This window comes from Sphaeramia orbicularis, chromosome 18 (genome assembly GCF_902148855.1).
Source record: "Sphaeramia orbicularis chromosome 18, fSphaOr1.1, whole genome shotgun sequence".
In the NCBI taxonomy this organism is placed as follows: Eukaryota; Metazoa; Chordata; class Actinopteri; order Kurtiformes; family Apogonidae; genus Sphaeramia; species Sphaeramia orbicularis.
Genome location: NC_043974.1, coordinates 32,787,660 through 32,809,470, shown reverse-complemented (window position 1 = coordinate 32,809,470; position 21,811 = coordinate 32,787,660). Strand labels below are relative to the sequence as shown.

At 36.6% G+C, this 21,811-nt stretch overlaps 1 protein-coding gene across 2 annotated transcripts; it reads left to right on the top strand.

The window, feature by feature from the left end:
- Positions 1-2,567: 2,567 nt before the first annotated feature.
- Positions 2,568-20,798, top strand: LOC115439089 (carboxypeptidase Z). 2 transcript variants are annotated; one of them, XM_030162986.1, is made up of 11 exons: positions 2,568-2,862; positions 3,330-3,359; positions 5,446-5,820; positions 13,054-13,281; positions 13,362-13,588; positions 13,900-14,055; positions 15,263-15,421; positions 16,716-16,848; positions 16,967-17,106; positions 18,387-18,486; positions 20,250-20,798. In XM_030162986.1, exons 1-11 carry the CDS (start codon positions 2,781-2,783, stop codon positions 20,609-20,611), a joined length of 1,992 nt encoding a protein of 663 aa, XP_030018846.1. In that variant the 5' UTR covers positions 2,568-2,780; the 3' UTR covers positions 20,612-20,798. The 2 variants fall into 2 exon arrangements, with proteins under 2 accessions (XP_030018846.1, XP_030018845.1); XM_030162985.1 differs by having other exon boundaries at positions 2,570-2,862; positions 13,894-14,055; positions 20,250-20,796.
- Positions 20,799-21,811: the final 1,013 nt, after the last annotated feature.

Sequence of the window (21,811 nt, the reverse complement as noted above, 5' to 3'; positions counted from 1 at the left end):
GGCGGCGAAGGACCCCTGGGTTTACGACCGGATCGACTGTCTGGAGAAGGAGCTCGGCCTGTGGTTCAGTTCAAAAGTACAGACACTCCAACATCCTTCAGCCAAATCAGGAATGTGAAGGAGATCTTCAACAGCGTCATTTATTATTCAGATTACTGTGAGTGAAGCCTATGACAGACACGTATAATGAGGGTAATCCAGACTGCACCCCTTAAACCGCTGTATGAGACCACATCAGATAACAGGTTTTTATAGTGAAAGAGTTGTGAAAGGAGCTCTTTGAGTGTGATTACACATCCAGAAGGAGGCAGCATAGATCTGTGAGAGGCTTTATGTTGGTTTATAGTCATTCTGAGCTGAAAAAGACTCACATAGGCTTAAAGGTGTCTGGCTCATTATGCACAGAATGTTTCCAAAATCATTCAGAAATATGAGACGACCAGTGCATTAGACAAGAAACTTTTCTTTTGGATGTCTAAAAAACTAAGAGTTTAACAGAAGACTGAGTTGAACCTTGTAACTTCAGCGTTTCTTTAAATTCTTCTTTTTTTCTGTATGATTTTTGTTGTGTTATGGTTTGGTAACTCACCACAGCACACTGAAAATCACACAATAACAAAAATCAGTGATCATATGAAGAAAAATCCCTAAAAGTGGCAAAAAAAAAAAAAATCTCCCAGTGTGACTTTTGTGGCAGTTCCCAAATGGATTTTCTCTCTAACCTTTCCTAAGTGATTTATCACCATTTTTAAAAATATAATATTATCCTCTGAATTTTGCATTTTTTCCAGTGAAAATCATCAAATTTTCCTGTGTTTAACTGACTGATCATGTAGATGTTCATAAAAGCTCAGATTATAGTTGAGGGCTATTATATCAAAACAGAAAAAACAGAAGAAAAAGTGACTGTTTCAGTAAAATATATCACTAACTTAATATAAACCCAGTGTGTCCATCCACTGTCATTGATCCAACTCCATGGGTTTTACTGGTGAATCAATGATGTAGAAGATAACGGTGTTTCCATGGTAACTATGGAGCCTCTAAACCTCCAAATGGGTCATATCTGATGACCATGAAAAGATGACAAACTGTATTTTACACCAATTATTTACATGTATTGATAGGATTAGTGGATCAACAGGTATTAAACAGTTTAGATCAGTAGATGGTTTTGGTAAACAGTGGCTGTTTGGGTCTGTATGGGTTAATAAACATATACTGTAGTACACAGGTGTCAAACATGTGGCCCGGGGGCCAAATCCAGCCTGCCAAAGGGTCCAGTTCGGCCCTTGGGATGAATTTGTGAAATGCAAAAATTACACTGAAGATATTAACATTCCTTTTAGTTCAGGTTCTACATTCGAACCAATTCAATCTAAAGTGGGTGGGACCAGTAAAATACTATCATAATAACATGTAAATAATAACTCCAAATTTTTCTCTTTGTAAATGTAAACATTTTCATGTATTTACACTAAAACAAAGTATAATTTAGCAAAAAATGTGAGTAACCTGAACAAATATGAACAACCTGAAATGTCTCATGAGAAGTAAGTACAATTTTAACAATTTTCTGTCTGTTATTAAATGTTCTGTGTGTTTGTAGATCCACTGTGATCTGAAAGTTATAATGTACATGTGTAAATGATAAACTGAGGCATAATATTGTTAAAATTACACTTATTTTTTCAGTTTGTTCATGTTATTCACATCTTTTGAAAGGATAGTTTGTAGATGTAAACCTTTTCATAATATAAATTTACTTTTTTTGCTCTAAAACATAGAGAAAAGTTTGGAGTTGACATTATTTATACATTATATGTTATTATTTTACTGGTTCGGCCCACTTCAGATCAAATTTAGCTGAATGTCGCCCCTGAACTAAAATGAGTTTGACACCCCTGATGTAGACGTTCATAAAAGGTCAGATTATAGTTGAGGGTTATTACATCAAAACAGACAAAAATGAAGATAAATTGACTGTTTCAGTAAAATCTGTCATTAACTGAACATAAACCCAGTGTCTCCATCCACTGTCACTGATCCAACCCCATGGGTTTTACTGGTGAATCGATGTTGTAGAAGATGGCAGTGTTTCTGTGGTAACTATGAAGCCTCTGAACGTCCAAATGGGTCATATCTGATGACCATGAAAAGATGACAAACTGTATTTTACACTAATTATTTACATGTATTAATAGAATTAGTGGATCAACAGGTATTAAACAGTTTAGATCAGTAGATGGTTTTGGTAACCAGTGGCTGTTTGGGTCTGTATGGGTTAATAAAAATATACTGTAGTAGAATGAATTATACAGAAACATACTGAAAAGGTGATTTATTTGCTGATCATTCACCTGTGATTGGAGCCTCCTATTGGCCAAACAGCGTCATGTGACTTGACTTGGGCCTAATGGTGATAAACTATAAATTGATTTGATGTCCAAATTTGTGCAGCCTGTCTGGCAGTACTTAAGGGTTAAAATTAAAAAGAAGCATGAAGTGGTAGGAAAGTGAAACAGGCCAAATATTTTCCGCTGTTTGTGTAAAAGCCTGAGGGTCTAATGCGCATTTTACGCACATCCTTCAGTCACAGCCTTCACTTCACAGCCGTTTCCTCTGTAATCTGATAGTTCACCGTAATGCGTGTAATAAAGTGGCTTTGAGGGAAAGTTCAAGAGGAATCTGTGCAGAGTCCGGAGTCCTGACACACCAACACACTCCCTGGGACTGCGTGTGTGAGGTGCCACATCGAAGCGGAACATAAAGGTCGGAAAATGCGCATCACGCCGCTGCTGCTGCTCCACGCGGCCGTTCTGGTTTCGTGCGCTCCTCCGCGCTGTGATCCAGGAGTTCGAGGTAAACTCTGCCACTTTTGTGTGACTTTATCCTTCATTCTGAGCCAGTCCGTGCATCTGGACCTGCTGCAGGAACTGGACGTGTGTGTGTCATCATATTCTGCAGCTTTTCTGCACAGACGTGGACTGATGTTGTTATTGAAAAGAGCTTTAATACATTTCAGGAGTTAAAAGAAACTGACGTGAGTTTGATTTGCTGTTCCAGGCCTGGAGCTTGTCAAATGGTCTTCATTTTCTAGATAAAGGCATGCTTTTAAAGCTTAATGACTGTGACTTATAATCCAGTGAAAATATGTGACATTTCTTAATGAGACTGTGAAGACAGACGGGCTTTAGGAGCCACTGAGGCTCATCCAGAAAGTGATCAGCAGATTATTATGTAGGCCACAGTGGAACATTTAATGAAACCACCCTGCCATCTAGTGTCTGCCACCATGTCAGCTAACCCCAGTCTGATGTGTCTTCCAGGACTATGCAGGCCAAGAGTGGAAGAAAAACGTAAGTCCACATGGGCTGGAGGGAGAGTCTCAGCTGTTTGTCACCATGTTGTAACAGCTGATCGACCAAACCAACACTCCATCTTTACTGTCTCTGAACCTCTGTCTGATTCAGTACAGAAATACTCAATATTTAGTAACATCAGAAGACGAAGAGCCTCTGACGTCCCATCCCTCCCACCCCTGACCACCACGTCAAGTGGTCAGCCTCATCCCCTGGGTTTGTGTTTTTCACAACAAGAAGGATGAGGTCATTCTTTCAACTGGGTGTAGTTTTAATGGAATCTGACCCAACGGCTATGAAACCATCATGTGTATTTTTAGATGATCGATGGCTCCATAAAATATTCAAATTCTAATTTCCAGAGATAATAGAAATATTTGGGAGTCGATGATTGAAGACAGCACAGTGAGGCTCATGATTAAACATGGAACAAATGGAGATACACATTAGAATCCATAAAAAGTAGGGAAAAAAAGTCAAATTAAGTTTAATTTCAGCTGTTGGTGTGAATAAATCTCACACAGATAAAATGTCTGGTTGCCCTACAGAACAAATTAATCATCAATTAATGTTTTGTGAGTAAAAAGAAAAATACATTTGTCAGAAAAGTATTTGTTTTAATTGAAACACACTAAATGTTTGACCTTCCATTTTACATGTGAGATTTTTTTTTCATCTAGGGTAATTTTAAAGTTACATCTATTCACATAATTTAGTTTAAGGTTCAATAAGTAGTTTTTGAATGTGTTCATGTGCTTGTTCAGGTCATGTCTTTTTGCTATTTGCTAATTTCTAAGCTAACTATCTACTCAGTTTAATATGTGACATCTTTGATCAAATACACATGTATAAATATTTTTATTTCATTATGTGATGTTAAATGTACCTGAAATGTTTAATATGTTTGCATATTTTTGTTAACTTTCATGTTGGTAGCTGGTCATTTGTTGACTTTAGCTAACGTCATTTTTAAGCTAATGACTGCTGTGGTTTCTTACATCTTTGATAACAGCCTGCACACATCTATGTGATTTCCATGGAGATTCCTTATGTTTTCTTTTTTTAAATGAAAATTTTTACACTCCTGAGTTCTCCTCCGTAGCAGCAACACAGCACTATGTTTAGCTTAGAAATAGAACATCAACAAAATGGTTTTAAAAACTTTGAAAGCTGAAAAAATGATCAGTCAATCAGTCTTGCAGTGACTGAAAAATATGATTTAGCTAAGAAATTAAATTATTAAATGATTAAAGTTAAGAAAATTGAAGTAACTGTAGTAAAAGATCAAGTAATAAGTGGTATAATGTTATTAGTCTTTATGTGTGAATGTTAATTTAACTTTCCAAACAAAACTAGTGTTAGCTTATAAATGAAGCCTGCTAGCATCAACAAAAAGCTTTAAAACCTTGTTGAAAGGATATCTATTGTGAGGTACGTATGGAATAGTTTCAGTAATTTTGCGGTGATGTTAAAAATATGAAGTCATTTTCATTGACTCCTGTGTAGATGTTAGCGTAGCTTTCTTAGCAGAACTACTGTTAGCTTATAAATGGAGTCCGCTAATGTCAAGAAAAAGCTCTATAGGTTAAAAAAGTTAACAAAAAACTAATTGAAAGTTTTTGGTTAGTATTGTAGTGACTGAAAAAATGTTAATTGGTGTCTGCGTAGAGGCTAGCTTAGGTTTCGAAGATAAACTATTATTGTCTTAGAAGGTAAGTCTGCTAACGTCAACATGCAACTACCTCTGAGAACAAAAAAGACACCTACAAAAACTGCAAGTAACCACATGGGCGTGCACAAATTTTGCTAAATAAGTCTTAAAAAATAAAGTTCAGTGTGACTACATTACTTTGTAGTGTGGGTTTACGAGAGAAGTTTATTCGATTACAGAAATGTACATCCTCTCAAGGGAAAAACAGACTGTCTTGTTATGAACAAATACACATTTATAAAAAACTTGATACATTCGCATAAAAATACAAACTTGATTTTTTCCTTTGTATATCAATTATTTAACATTTCCCTCCACTTTTTTTCATCTTTCCATCCTTTTTACATTCTAATCTGTTATGTTTCATCTCAGCCAAATGTTCCGATGTGTCGCTGTCTTACTGCGACGACATGCCGTACGCTCATACCATGTTCCCGAACATCGTCGGACATAAAACCCGTGAAGAAGCGGAGTCTGGGGCCGAGTACCTCCTCATCAGCGTGGTGGAGTCTCTGCTGGGTGGACAGTGTAACCCTGACATCCGGATGCTGGGCTGTGCTGTGTTGGCACCACGCTGCGAGAACGCCAACATCCTCAAGCCCTGTCGGTCCACGTGTGAGGCGGTACGCAAACGATGCAGCCACGCCTTCGAGGGAATAGAGATGGCCTGGCCGTACTTCCTAGACTGCGATCGATTCTTTGTGAGTGACCAGGAAGGCTGTTACGATCCACTAGAGGGCCTCGCAGGTGAGTATGAACCCAAACACAGGAACTTACAGGTACAACCGCTGGGCTGTACTTAGACCTGGGCGATATGAAAAAAAATCATATCACGATAATGTTTTTCACAGCAGATGATATCAATATGTATGACGATATAAATCAAATAACTGTTTTTTGTCAAGCTTAAATTTTCCGTTACTCATAAGTTAGTTGTGAAGACACCAGAGAAGAGAGAGAGAAAGAAATACATACGGAGCGGTATTTATGGAGAAGTCCCTCCCTTCACTCTAAAAATTACCCCCCGCTGTTATATATTATTCATCTCCCCCCAGCCCCCCATCTTAAGATTTATTGACCCCCGTCTTATAAGTGTCTTAAGTCACAGTTATGCAGCCGTATAACTGGCGTAAACAACATGCTTTGACTGTCCGACTCCCAGCTTTTATGCCTCTGTTGTACGTCAGAACAGAAACAGTTTCCACTGTACTTTTCAGTAACCCCGTCACCTGAGTTCTCGGTCATATTTTCACTCATTACCTCCCACTGCAGCTCAAACATTAGCATGTGTGCTGTGGCTGCTCTTACGCTGTGCTGTGTGTGTCAGCCTAACTTAACGTGGCATCTAGCGTGATTGGTTTGGTGCGGCACTACTTAATTATGATTGGCTGTTCTCATGTCTGTCAAAACATGGACGAATGAATTCTATCAAAATTGTATCAAGCATGTCTCATATTTCTATTGAGGAAAAGTTATATCGCGATATATATCATTATCGTTTTATCACTCAGCCCTAGTTGTACAGATCAAGTAACTTATTCAGTCAGAGATGAGGTGCATTTTTTCGTCTGGTTGCTCCCTTTACATTGTTGCATTGTGTTACTTGTTTGTTTTACATTTCAACTGCTAGGATTTTATGTTTCATTGTGTCATGAATTGTTGTCTTGAAATGTCTTTAACAACTTTTTCGTCTTGTGGCATCTTTTATGTTTTCAGTTTGTTAGACCTGCTACATTTTTGTTTCGCTACGTACTTTACAGCTTTTCCCCACTGTATTTTCTTTTGCATCTTATACATTTTTGTCTTATGTCTTTTACAACAGGTTTGTCTTAAATCTTTAAGCAACTGTTCTTTTTGCAACTTTTGCACCTTTTTTTTTAACGTAAAAGGCTCAGCTTTTAAGCGGAAACACACTGTGCCAAAGTTTTTGTTTTTACATTTGTGTCTTTAACAATTTTCCATTTTTCTGCATTGTTTTGTTGCTTCTTACTTTTGTCATCTTGTGTATTTTGCAACATTTTTGTGTTTTGCAAATTTTTTGTCTGTTACATATTTTGCATCATGTTGAATTTTGTCTTTTACAACATTTTTATCTCATATATTTAAGAGACTTTTTTTTTTATTGCACTGCAACTTTTACCTCTTGTGGTTTTCACAACTTTTAACATTTTGTCTGTTTTATCTTGTAAAAGATAGAAGTGGAAACACAGTGTTCCAAAGTTTTTGTTTTTACATTTTTTTACAATGTTTGTCTTGTAACAACTTTCCTTCTCGCTGCATCTTCTACATTGTTGTGTTGTGATCAGGGCTCGTGACTGCGACTGAATTACGGTCGCATGCGCCTGAGAATTTCGGTAGTGCGACTGTTTTTGAGATTACGATCGCACGGTGCGCCAATAAAAAAATGAGCGAAAATTAATACGTGCGCCTAGAATAATGGCTGCAGAAGTAACTCGTCAGCTGAAAATAAACAAGCTCCACGCCCCGCTGACTGAAGCGGAAAATCTAGTCCCCGCTAGGGCTGCACGATTAATCGATTTTAAATCGAAATCGGATTTTTTAATTAGGACAATTTTTAAAAAAGGGAAATCGTAAAATCGATTTCATCTCTCTCGTGCCTCCGGGCCGCGCGCCTCCGCGTGCCCGCGGGCTACCGTAGGCTCTTCCTGTGACAGCGGTCTGTCACAGAAGTCCGTGTAATGACCGGATGTTAAATCTGTTCATGAACCCGCAGTACTTATACCAATATAAGCCGTGGCTTCACGCACGGATCCCGCAACTGAAATAGAACTGCAAACGGATCACTAATCTTCCGTTGTCCCGGATCCGTACCGTACTGTCTTCTTGCGAACCGGGTCCGGGTCTCGGGGTCATCAGCCTCAGCAGAGGAGCCCACACAGCCCTGTGCCCACACACATCCACCAGCTCCACACATAGAATCCCTCCAGTGTGTCCTGGGTCGGTCTGTTCCACGCACGGATCCCCCAGTTTAAATAGAACCGCATGTGGATCACTCATATTAACCTGGTCCACGCACACACGCATGCACGACTGATGCCTGTCACTGACTGACACTGGTATCACTGCTGTGGGCCAGATACCCCGAAAAGAAAGAAAAAATAAACTTTTAAAAAAAAAAAATAATTAATTTAGTCCTCTTACTTGCTAAATTTTTCATTCACAAATATAAATTCTGTAACACAAAACCAAATATTATTTATGTTTTGTAAGATGTTGAAATTTATTTAAAGCTGTTAGATAAATGTGGAAACAAAAAGGCTGTAACAACTATCAGTATTTGCTCTGATTTGGACATTTTCTTATAGTGTATTCCCCCTGACAAACTTATGTTATTTTCTTGTTGTATACATTGTTTGTATACTCTACTTCATTTCAAAGATTTAATGAAGAGAAAAAACAAAACAAAACTGTGGGTTCATCACGTGATACCATCACAGCTTTGAGGTCAGAGCAGTGGCTTGCATTGTGGGCTGCTCACAAAAACGACATGCTGACTGCTGTTGCCTTTTCTAGTTATACCCAGAAATCGAAATCGAAAATCGAGTTTTTAGAGGAAAAAATCGGGATTTTTTTTTTTTGCCAAAATCGTGCAGCCCTAGTCCCCGCCCCCTCGCGTGCGCAGGCGGCATAAACAAAGGGATCAAATTACTCCACCGACGTTTGAAACAATCTCCCGCCAAACCCGGTTAGTAGCGCTGGCGTTGTTCCAAGTATTTTCCCATGACGTAATGTATCCTGCAAGTCAGATGATCATGTTGCGCGAATCAACTTGCTACACGATCAGCTGACCGTAACCAGCGAATCGAGGGGCTAATGAATAAACAACAAGCGGTATCCAGACGTGTACATGATTCGTCAAAAGTTTCTTCCTCAAAAGTTGGTTGTTGCAAATAATGGTGTGATTCGTCTTTCTTCTCCAAGAACCAACTAAAGTATATACCACACATTGACAATTGTTTTGCACCTGTGTCAATGTAAGCTTTTTCTTTCATACTCTATTCAAAAATTTATTCTAGGTTGTTAACATTGCTTAAATACATATAGGAATATTACTTGGTATGGCCAAGAGTTTTGCTTATTCTCCAAATTTTTTATATAATAGTGGTGCGCCTAGATTTTAGCCTGTGCTCCTAACTTTTTAGGGTTAGGAGCACAGTGCTCCTAGGTCAAAAAGTTAATTTTGAGCCCTGGTTGTGATGCTTCTTACTTTTGTCTCATTAAGTATTTTGCAACATTTTTGTGTTTAATCTTTTGCAACTTTGTTGTCTTGCTACAACTTTTGCCTATTGTGTCTCACAATTTATATATTTTCATCATAACAACTTTTGCAACATTTTTGTCTCATGTGTTGTGGAACTTTTTGTCTTGTTGCTTCAGGTCCATTATTGCGTCTTATTCTGTCTTATGTTTTCATTGTCTTATGTCTTTTACAGTATTTTTGCCTTGTTACATCTTTAAAAATCTTTCATCCCATTGCATCTTTTGGTTTATTCACTTACTTCTTACATTCTTACTCCTACACATATAGTATTTTACAACTTTTTGTCTTGTTGCCTCTTGTGCCTTGTCGTGTCCTGTTGTGTCTTTTATGTTTTCGTCTTCTTACATCTTTTGCAGCTTTTTCTCCTTTTGCATCTTTCACTGTTTTTGTGGTTAGGTCTTTTACAATGTTTTCATCCTGTTGCATCTTTTATGTTCTTACATTGTGTTTTGTGTTTGCTTTATATTTTACGTTTCATCTTGTGAATTATGTATATCACTGCATCATGTTTTTGTTTTTTTTTAGATTTTTCATCTGTTCCATCTTTTATATTGTTGTGTTCCTTCTTACATTTACATCTTTTACAATATTTTTTGTCTTGTTGCATTTTTCATGTTCTGTTGCATTTTGTCTACAACTTTTTTGTCTTACGTCTTGAAGCAGCTTTTCGTCTTGCTACAACTTTTGCCTTGTTGTGTCTTGTTGCATCTTTCACAGTTTTTGGTGGTTATGTCTTTTACCATATTTTTGTTGTTACATCTCGAACTTTTCACCTTTTGCTGTGTATTGCGTCTTTTACATTTTTGTCATAGTACATTTCATCTTGGTACACATTCTGTTACCGTTTTGCTCTGCTGAATCTTTTGCCACGTTTTCATGTTGCTACATCTTTTATGAATAATCTGAAATCACAAACGACAGTCTTGCTTGTTTAAGTTTCAACCAGGTCCAAAAATCAGCTGTTAAATTGGAATGACATTTATCATAATTATCAATTTTGGCTGAAGTGAAAATGTTTACCATGTTCACATATGTGGCTGCTTTACCCAGACCTGCATGAGTTATAGGAGAAGCATTTTGGTTGTTTTTGGGTGATTGTTTGCGATGTGACTCATTTCATTCATTTTCTGTCAAACAAAAACCATAAGTATTGACTGTGAGTTTCATCAGCTCATGTTTTCACCAGGCATCTGGTTTGCACACATGCTCATGTGGCTCACCTCAATATAAAATCCAACTGGAACGCCTTCCTTCCCCATATAAACCCTCCGTACACTTGGTCCTGTGGCCATTCTCATGTGTTTTTATTAGGATTCTAACTTTATAAACAGTCTCATTTATACAGCCCAGAAAGGCAAACTGTGTGTGATAGTACTCGCTGTGAAAGTGGAAAATAAAAAGATGTTCTGCTGCCTGTTACATCCATGTCATGTGTTACCCATATGAGAGTGAAAATGTCTGCACACACACAGGGAACTGATTTCAGCATGTAGTTGTGTCACTTTTAGCATTTGTGTTCAATAAAAAGCGTGCATTGTCGTAAAGGTCTAAAAGTCAGCGAGTCAGATAAGGTTAGTGTCTGAACCTGAATCTGAATCTCACTATAAATTGTCACAATTTCCCTTTTTTTTTACATGAATAATTGGTGTCAGATGTCTGGCAGTGTGTCGGAGCTGACAGATTATTCCCATACTTATATTAATTTCCAAGGCACTCCAGATATTTCCCTGTTTTGATGTCATGTGACCTCAATCTTTCAACACAGTGGCACTAGACTAACATTCTGTCGTCGCTGATCCTATTGTACATATGTATAAAAAGAAACTAGAAACGTTCCCATAACTTGGAGTACAGCATTGGAATGTGGTGGCTGTTTATATCATCACAAATCACATTTGTTTTGGCTTGTTTTGTCATTTGTGCTTTGTGTTCTTCGAAGCTAGAGGCAGGAAGTGTGTATGAAGGCAACACAAGAAAGAAAGAAAGGGACTATTTACATTGTTGATTATATTATTGATTTATGAGTTGGTCTCAAAAGTACTAGAAGATGTTTAAAAAGTGTTTCCCAAAGCCCAAGATAAAGTAAAAAAAAACAGGAAATATTCACATTTCTGAAGCTGAAACTGAAGAGTTTTTTCATGATGATGTTGATCAAATACATTATTATTATTACATTATTAGTAAGCGTAAAGAAATCCATCAGTTGGTTAATTGTTGCAACTCTGAGTTGAATATGTGTCAAAACAGGGCTGTTCTGAACAGGGCCTTTATATGAGGGAGGTTTATATTAGAAACAGGCCTTTATTTCTAGTTTCCTATGTTTAATTAACAGAACAGGTCCTAAAAGTAAGTAGGGCTTCTGTAACATTGACTAACGATCACACATGTAAATGATGGTGAAAGACAAAAATTATTTGTCTGTTGCCTCTTCACTGTAATTTTTTTCTTTATGAGGCCAAGACTGGATGCGATTTGTTGCTGTCACTAAATAAAAGCTGATTTTCATCTCATTGGATGGAATCCATTGCTAATATTGTTTATTTGAATAGCACAATTCATACATGTTAGCTCAAAATGCTTTACAAAATTAAAAACTAAGTTATAAATACATAAACAAGCATAAAGATAAAAACAAGTAAAATATAGAATTTTAAAAAGAATATTAAAAAATAGTTAAAAGAAAAAGTGCAGATAAAACCATTTCAGTTGGCATATGCAAAGCTAAAAAAAAAAGTTTTCAGCTTGAACTTAAACATTGCCAGAGTTGGGGCCTGCCTAGTATCATCACACACACCCGCAGTGACCTGAGGATCTAGAACAACATTCTGGATTATATTGTTGAATGTATTGAATTAAACCTATAGAAGCTGACAATGAGCTTAAGTCATAGGCAGCAGGCGTTTATCCATGTATCGGAGGTTGTTGATTATATTACTGATTGATTATATGAGAGATCCAGCTTGTAATTGATTTTTTACTGGAGGAAATATAAATATGTAAATAAGTTTGGTTCCATGAATACATCCTGTTTTGTGGGAATGGTTCAGTTATATATGTAATCTCTGACTATGTGTAACTGATAAAGCTCCACATGGTTTGGGAACTATTACCAGGTTGTGTTGGTGTAAAAAAAAAAAAAAAACGTGAACATAAGCAGATTCACCCGTTTTTGGTTCTCGTTCTTCATACCAGGTCATATCAACAGCTTATTACCCCGCTCCCTGAAGGCAAGGCAAGGATTATTGTTTTTGGTTCAGTTTCTTTGTTTCTTTGTTTGTTTGCTGCATGTCTTTAGCAGCAAAACTATTGGTTGAATTCATACTAAATTGGATTTATAGATTGCCAGTGACCCAGAATAGATTTAGTTACATTTTGGGAAAAGTATGTCAAAATTGAAATTCTTTATGAATTTTTCAATTATTTTTTCTTCTCCCATTTACTTATAATAGGTGAAATTTCGAATGTCTATGAAAACATCAATTTTGTTTCAATTTACTTCAAACTTGGCACATATATAGAGGCAACTGATATGCTGACATCAGCAGGCGCATAGACATGATGACATCAGCTGGAATGATACCAAAATAAGCTACAATAGGTGCGAGGGGCAGGGTTTGTTGTGCCTGGGACCACTTGTTTACATTCTGTTTTGACTGAAGTGGACACATTTCCGGACTAATATGCCATATTATTTACAGCGCAGCAAGACGTCGCAGCTGTGGACGACATGGAGGTGTTTGCTGCTGAGGACCCGTCCATTCGGATGCAGTACTCATACTACTCCAACGCTCAGCTGACCAGTGTCTTAAAGAGGACCGAGGAGCGGTGCTCAGACATTGCCAGGACCTACAGTATCGGCCGCAGTCTGGAGGGCAGGGAGCTGCTTGTCATCGAGTTCTCGGACAACCCCGGCCAACACGAACTACGTAAGTACACCTCCTCAACCCTTGTGTACATCCCGTCTGTTTTCCATTTTCACAAAGCGATCCCATGTATTCGTCTGTAGTGGAGCCAGAGATGAAATACATCGGGAACATGCATGGAAATGAAGTCCTAGGTCGCCAGCTGCTCATCTACTTGGCTCAGTATCTGTGTTCGGAGTATCTTCAGGGAAACGAGCGCATCCAGACCCTCATCAACACCACCCGCATCCACATCCTGCCCTCCATGAACCCTGATGGGTACGAGATGGCCCTGTCTGGACTCCAGGACAGCAGTTATGGAGACGAGGAGGTCTGTTTTTTTTTTTTTAAGGAACCAAATATGGTAACTTCATTGACCTTGATTTTGATTTTGTATATAACAAAAAAAAAAATTTAGAAAAATTTCACAAAAGTAATGAAGTCTCGTTATGTCCTCCAATAACACACTAAAGTTGACTTTTTGAATTTCCCAGTCTTTGGTTACTAGTAGTCACAGACTTGGTGATACTAGTTAAATCTACCTGTCAGCGAAGTGAGTCCAGCGTCCAAATGGCTTAACTCATCTGTTTGCATCCATCTGCCCTCATATGAACTCCATGTGTGTGTTTTCTTCAGTCTCAGGGTCAGAGGTACGATGACGCCGGTCGAAACAACGCCCAGAACATCGACCTGAACAGGAACTTCCCCGACCTGACGACCATCGTGTACGGCCGCCGTCGGACCAAGGGCCACCGCACCGACCACGTGCCCATCCCAGACTATTACTGGTTTGGTAAGGTACAGTGAGAACGCTGGTCCATACACGGAGAACACGGACGTCCTGCTGTGGAACATTTACACCTCAGCACATTTAATATGAGCCCCTCGTCTAAACACATCAGATCAGCAGAGGGGTTTAAGGGTGGTTTGGCTGAGTTCATGGATTATTTCAGTTATTTATGGATTATTCTGTTGATTATTTTTGGTTAATTTGGTGCTTTTTTTCTTTACTTTTGTAAAAATAAATAAATAAATAAATATTTTGTTCATTTATTGCTAATTTTGACAATTTTTTGTTCATTTTATTGGTTATTTAATTCATTTTCTAAATGTTACTTTGGCTCATTTTTTTGTTCCATTTTGTTCACTTTTGATATTATTTCATTATTGTATGATTTATTCTATTAATTATTTTGTTCATTTATTGCTTATTTTCTTTACCTTTGTCCATTTTTTGATTATTTTTGTACTTCTTTTTAATTATTTTAATAATTTGTTTTTTAGTTTATTGATTATTTCATTAATTTATTATTTATCCTGCTGGTTGTTTTGCTCATTAATTTATTATTTTTGCTTTTTTATTCATTTTGTTGATTTTTTTGGTTCATTTATTCCTTATTTTCTTTACTTTTGTCCATTTTTTTGGTGATTTTTTTTCCATTTATTGGTCATTTCATTCGTTTTCTAAATCAATTAATGTTACTTCTGTTACTGGTTCTTTTTCTTCACTTTTGTTATTTTATTACTTTTTGGTTTATTTTGTTGATTATTTTGTTCTATTGATTATTTTATTAATTTATAGCTTATGCCATTCATTATTTTATTAATTAATTTATTATTTCATTTTTATTATTTTGCTGATGTATTTTTGTAATTTTATTGGTAATTTTTAATATTGATCAATTTGTTCAGTTTTCATTAATTTTGTTAATTATTTCCTTAATTTTTATGCATTTATCGATTGTTTTGCTCATTTATTTCTGTCATTGCATGCATATCATTATAATTTAATGTTGTCAAATCCAGTTGTATCTACTGAAGTTGTTCATTTCTGTTAACGAGTCGTAAAAACTCATATTGAACAGGTGTGAGGGATAAGAGTCCTGTTTTTTTAATCCCATCGTGTTCCTCTTTGTCCCTGACTGGATACATTTCCTCACATCAACTGTGATGAACCTGTTTTCTGCGTCTCATCTTCATCCAGTTGTTTTCCTTGTGAATCCAGGTGGCTCCGGAGACATACGCTGTCATGAAGTGGATCCGGTCCATCCCCTTCGTCCTGTCTGCCAGTTTCCACGGTGGAGACCTGGTGGTGTCGTATCCGTACGATCTGTCCAAACACCCGCTGGAACACGACATGTTCTCCCCGACGCCGGACGATCAGGTCAAACACACTCACTGTCACTGATGAGGCTCATTTTTGTTGATTTCATTGTGTATTTTCTTCATGTTTATTAAATGTGTTGGTTATTTTCTTCTTTTTTGTTCACGTTTATTGCATATTTTCCTTATTTTTCCCATTTTATTGTATATTTGCTTCATTTTTGCTAATTTTATTCCTTATTAAGTTCATTTCTGTTCATTTTGTTGCATGTGTACTATTATACTATCTATTCCAATTTTTAGTTGTTTAGGTTGTCATTTGTTCATTTTTGTTTATTTTCTTTGTTGTATATTTTCTTCATTGTTATTAAATATGTTGTATATTTTCTTGTTCTTCACGTTTATTACATATTTTCTTAATCTTTGTTAATTTTATTGTGTGTCTTAATTTTTGTTGATTTTGTTACTTATTTTATTAATTTATGTCAATTTTTTTATGTTGGTTTTTTGTTGATTTTGTTACATACTCTCGTCGTTTGTGTTAATTGTGTTGCATACTTTCTTCATTTTTGTTGATTTTATCATGTATCTTCATTTAAGTTAATTTTGTAAATTTCGTTGCATATTTTGTTTATATATATATATATATATATATATATATATATATGTTTTGTTTTTTTTTTAGCTTGTTTTGTCCATTTTGTTGGATATTTTCTTCATTTTCTTCATATAGTTTCCTCATTTTTGGTCATTTTGTTGCACACTTTCCTAATTTTTGTAAATTTTTTGTATATTTTTATTAACCTGGTTGCATATTTTCTTCATTTTCATTAATTGTGTTACGTAGTTTCATCATTTTTGTCTCTTATTTTGTTCATTTTTGTTGATTTTGTTACATATTTTGTTTTTGTTCATTTTGTAGCATATTTTCTTTATTTTGTTACCTCTTGTTACTTGTAAGTTTGTTTTTTTTGCTTTTTTGGTTAATTTTTGTTGCAAGTTTGTTCATTTTTTAAAGTTTTGTTCTCTGTTGTGTTCATTTCTATTCATTTGTGTTCCTTTCTGTTACTTTTTTTTGTTAATTTTATTCATTTTTGTAGATTTCTTTTGCTCATATAATGCCATATCATTCATACTCTAATGTCCCTTCTATGTTTCTGGTCTTCAGGTTTCTCTTTCTTCTTACTCATGTAAAAAGGCATGGATTAAGAACGTAGATTGTAAAAGTATCAGCAGATTTTGACCAACTTTACTTCTATAATGTATTTTCATGGATAATCTATTATCAGCAGGAACGTACAACTTTAACATTTTTGTGCTCATCTTCAACACTGAAACTAAATGTGATTCTGCAGGTTTTCAAGCTTCTCTCTAGAACATATGCAAATGCCCATGAGAGAATGGCCAATGAAAATGCTCGGTGTGCCACCAGTCGTCACATTGAAAAAGGAATCGTTAACGGGGCTCGTTGGTCCAACTTTGCAGGAGGTCAGTATCCTTCAGCCCTGATTCAGCCACTAGAGGGCACTGTAGGCCTGGTTTTCACTGAGACAGGACCTGGAGGACCAGAGCCAGTTATGGATCTGTTGTTTTTGTTCTTGTTCAGGCATGCAGGACTTCAACTACCTTCACACCAACTGCTTTGAGGTGACCGTGGAACTGGGCTGTGAAAAATTCCCGCCTGAAGACGAGTTATTCAACAGCTGGCATGAAAACCACGAGGCTTTGATCGCATTCATGGAGGCAGTAAGAACCACTTGTGATTCTGTTCAGGTCTTCTTGTTTTTATTGACGTCTCAGTTCGAGACCCAGAACAGATGTAACACCAGGCTGCTGTGGATAAGAAACAGACGCATCCTGAGGGTTCATAAACAGCTTCATGAATTTAGAAACAGCCATCGGAGCGTCCACATCACTCAGATTAAACAAACATGAGTCCAGTGAAGCTGGGACGCTGGGGAAACACAATCAGAACTCAGTGATTTTCAAGTCCTTTTTCACCTATATTCAGATGAAAACACTAAAATTACAAGATATTTAATGATCAAATTGATGAACTTTATTGCTTTTTGCAAATATTCTGAATTTAATCCCTGCAAAGAGTTGGATCAAAGGTAATAAAATGCTGGGAAATGCTCAAAACACACACCTGTTTGGAACCTTCTGCAGGTGAAAGGGTTAAATGGAACAGGTGAGTGTCATGTTTGGGGATAACAGGAGCATCAACAACAGGCTCAGTCATTCACTGTCATTATTATTGTCATTATTGTTTCTGATCTGGTTCCACTGATCCATTCGTTGCAGCCTGTTTAGTGTCACTGAGCTGTTTTCAGATGTTGCTTCAGTTTCCAGTTTTCTTTTTCTTTTATTTGTTCATTTGATGAGGACAATGCATAAGAATAAACACTCAGTACAAAATAGATGACTGTGTAAATATACCGGATTTAGCTGGAATATATTTTCATCCGTAGTGCTTAACATTTAAAGACAACAAGACAATACAGTATATACAACACATTAAGTGTACATCATACAATACATTAATGCAATCAGTACAGTATAAAACTGCCAAGAAGACTAACTATTGGGATGGAAATGAAATGCTGATCAGACATCACAGGTGTTCACAGGTTTGATTAGATTTGAACATTTTTTTAGCTGATGGAGAAATGAACTGGCAGTGTTTTTTGAGGCATAATCACTTCCCATGTGTGAGTCCAGTGCATCAGAACACATGGGAAAATGCAGATTTGTCAGACTCAGGTGGACTGAGCATCTCTGATTAGAGGTGATATTGATTTTACAAGCAGTTATTGAAAGTTTGACTTTGCTTCATCATCAAGGTGAGATGATTCCAAAAGAGGAAGTGGCCGGTTCAGCCATTTTCACCCAGAAAATACATACTTTAATGCACTGGTTCTCCATGGGTCTGACTTAAGGATCCACTTTGTATCATCCGTTTAATTACAGCTGTAAACACATTTCCAGGTCCAACTCTGACGTACGAACCAACTTTTGTTTCCCAGGCTCATCGTGGAATAAAAGGTGTCGTTAAAGATGAGGAGGGAAATGGAATCAAAGGCGCTCGGATTTCAGTCCGAGGAATAAGACACGACATAACAACAGGTAAGAAAAACAGGAGACAGTGGAATTAGAAGTAGTGTTTGGTTAGTTTTATGGAGGGTAATGGACAGGTGAAGCCCCGCCCCTTCCTGTTGTCTACCATGGATGTTATTTTGGATAAAAACTGTATTAGAGCCATTTGAATTATTACCTTTATTTACATATATGATGTTTGTAGGTTTCACCATTTTAGAAGTGAATAAAGCATCAGTTTGTGATGAAACGGTTGAAGTATCAGAGTTTATACAGTCCCTGTGAATTTCTGCCTCCATTAGTCCTTTTAGATCTCATGACCAGACTGTGGTTATTTTTGCAGAAATGTTACCTTCTATCTGTAACACTGGTCAGCTCTACTTACACAAAGATTATTTTGGAGTTCAATAGATGAAGGATCTGAGTAAACGTCATAGATTTTATGGGGCAGCAGTTCAGTAGAATAACTCATACTTTTAATTCTCATAATTGTCTTTAATTGTTCTTATTATGATGTTAAATCTGTTTATTAACACTGGTGTGTCCTTCTAATTTACTACCCTCTGCAGACCCTCCAGACAAAAACGTACATGCATAAAAAAGTGCTATAAAATCAACATAATATCAGTATTTTCCATGTTTTTTTCTGCTTAAATCTCTTAAACCACTTCAGATGGTCAGCAATTTTCATGATTTGAACCCTTTAAATGCCAGTTTGAATACATGATGCCACTTGTTTTATTATAAAAAACAATTAGAACATAACATAAAGTATGAGATATTTTTGATATAATACATGTTGGAGGGATGTGTCAGTGTTTTATATCAGTCTTGGACATGTCAGAGATTAACACTAACGCTGATTTCATTGCATTAGTAGTTTTTGTTCATGAAAAAGTACTCATTTTGACTTACACTGGAACCACATTTTTTAATCTCACATAAAAACGAGTAATGCAATGAAATCATTAAAGTAAATTCAAAGATGAGCTTTTCCACATGATTTTTTTCTCTACATTTAACCCAAACAGACCCAGTGTTACTTTCCCAGCAGTTCCCAAATGAATTTTTGTCTCTATTTAAATTTTCTTAAGCAGTTTATCACCATTTATTATAATATTATCCTCTCTGTTTTGCGTTTCTACAATAAAAATCAGGTATTTTCCCATTTTCAATTCACTGATCTTGTAGATGTTCATAAAAACTCAGATTAATGTGAATTGTCATAATATCAGAAACAGAGAAAAACATAGAAATCTGACTTTTCCAACAAAATGTATCACTAACTGAACATAAACCAAGTGTTTCCATCCGCTGTCACTGATCCAACTCCATGAGTTTTACTGGTGAATCGGTGTTGTAGAAGATGATGGTGTTTCCATGTTCACTACAGATCCTCTGAGCGTCCAAATGGGTCATATCTGATGACCATGAAACGATGACAAACTGCATTTTGCACCAGTTATTTACATGTAGTGATAGGATTAATGGATCAGAAGTTATTAAACATTTTATATTGATAGATGATTTTGGTCGCCAGTGGTTTTTTGGGTCTTTATGGGTTAATCTTTCTTAAGTGATTCCTCCCCATTTAATGTTATATTTTCCTCTGTATTTTGCAATTGTCAGTGAAAATCATGTATTTTCTTATATTTAATTTACTGAATTACTAATTTGCTTTACAGCTCAGAGTAAATTCAAAGTTTTGTCAAATTTATTTCATGGTTTTGGGGGGTCACTAAGGGTTACTACTTCTTTAGTTGATTCTAAATCTGTCTGGGGTTCCTCCTCAGCTGAAAACGGAGACTACTGGCGCCTCCTGACCCCTGGCATCCACATTGTGTCGGCCTCGGCTCCGGGCTTCACCAGAGCCCTGAAGAGGATCCGCCTGCCCCCCCGCATGGCCGGCAGGGTGGACTTCGTGCTGCAGAGGGCGGCGTCGGAGCCCAGCACCCGGTGGGGGCAGGAGGAGGACGACTCCATCCCGTCCATGGGCATTTACGAGCGCTTCGACCCGTTCAACCAGTACGAACGCTACACCCTGATGAACGACGGGAGCCAGGACCGCCAGGAGAGGGTGGAGAAGCCCTGGTGGTGGAGCTACTTCACCATGTCAGGAGGACCCGCCCCCACCTGGCTCCTCAAACACTACTAGATCATCATCGTCATCATCAAAACTAGTGGCCAAGTTTATCATCAAACTATGATGTAAGCAGCTTTAACCTTCTGTCTTAACAATGCAGCAGCTTCATTTTATAATAAGGGAAAAAAAGTGTTTTATATTTATCATTACAGCACAAATAAACAGCTTTTATATCAAATATTTGTGTATCATCACGTTTTTGAGTTTGATCTGCTATTCATCTGTTGTGTTTTATCCTGGCTGATGTTTTTATTTAAAGTCATGGTTTATTTATTATGTGATGAAGCCTTCTGTCCACTAGATGGCAGGCTGCGGCAACTTCTGTTTTAATTTACAACTCCATTTCTCTGTGGAGTAAAGTAAGGAATCCCCAATTTGTGCTGACTTAGGAGTTCACAAGATTAACTGTAATTTGTTTTATGTGTAAAAAATTAAATATCTATTATGACATTTTTGAGCAAACTCTAAAAATTTAATGATTTTTCAAGCTGAAATTATTGAATATTTTTTCCTTGTGATCTCAATGTTAGAAAACATGAAACCAGCAAACATTTTGAGTTGATATTAACATTCATGAAGCATATATTCAACGAAAAAATTATGTACAAATACATAACACATGGATTAATATCAAACATCCTAAAACCCTGCAGTTTCTTAGTGTCAGCACACTGTAATAAATCTCAAACTGACCAGTGATCAGAGTTAAAGTGTATTTTGAGGAGTATTTATATCTACAGTAGTGGTCAAACTTATTAGAACACCTCATGGATCTGAATATTTTGACCTTTTTTGCCTCCAAAATATGTTTTAATTTCATAAACATGGACGAAACATGCTGATGATTGTTATGATGAAGTAAGTTAGACTATTTTCCCTTTAATATTTCCTTAACCCTTTCATGCATAGTGGTCACTGCAGAGGACAAATATTCTCCAGCTGTTCATTCATGGATTTTGTTGTTTTAGTTGCATATCAACCAACACAGTGGATACTTATGCACCATCCCATAATACACTGCAATTTATACCATTACTTTAACTTTGCAGTTCTTGATAAACCTGATCTGCAGCAAGATATTTGAGTGTAAATCAATTGCTAATTGTCATTAGACTGTAATTAACAGTTTGTTTGTTTGTTTGTTTTTTAACAAGAAGTTGTGTTTTGTTGTTTTTTTGCATATCATTTGAATGCATAATAACTACTATTATA

Bases quoted from the DNA above. Each gene is read 5' to 3' on its own strand.
- LOC115439089 (XM_030162985.1), top strand. From the start codon at position 2,781: ATGCGCATCACGCCGCTGCTGCTGCTCCACGCGGCCGTTCTGGTTTCG. The intron at 17,107-18,386 runs GTAAGAACCACT...TTTGTTTCCCAG, and splicing joins TGATCGCATTCATGGAGGCA to GCTCATCGTGGAATAAAAGG. The intron at 18,487-20,249 runs GTAAGAAAAACA...GTTCCTCCTCAG, and splicing joins AAGACACGACATAACAACAG to CTGAAAACGGAGACTACTGG.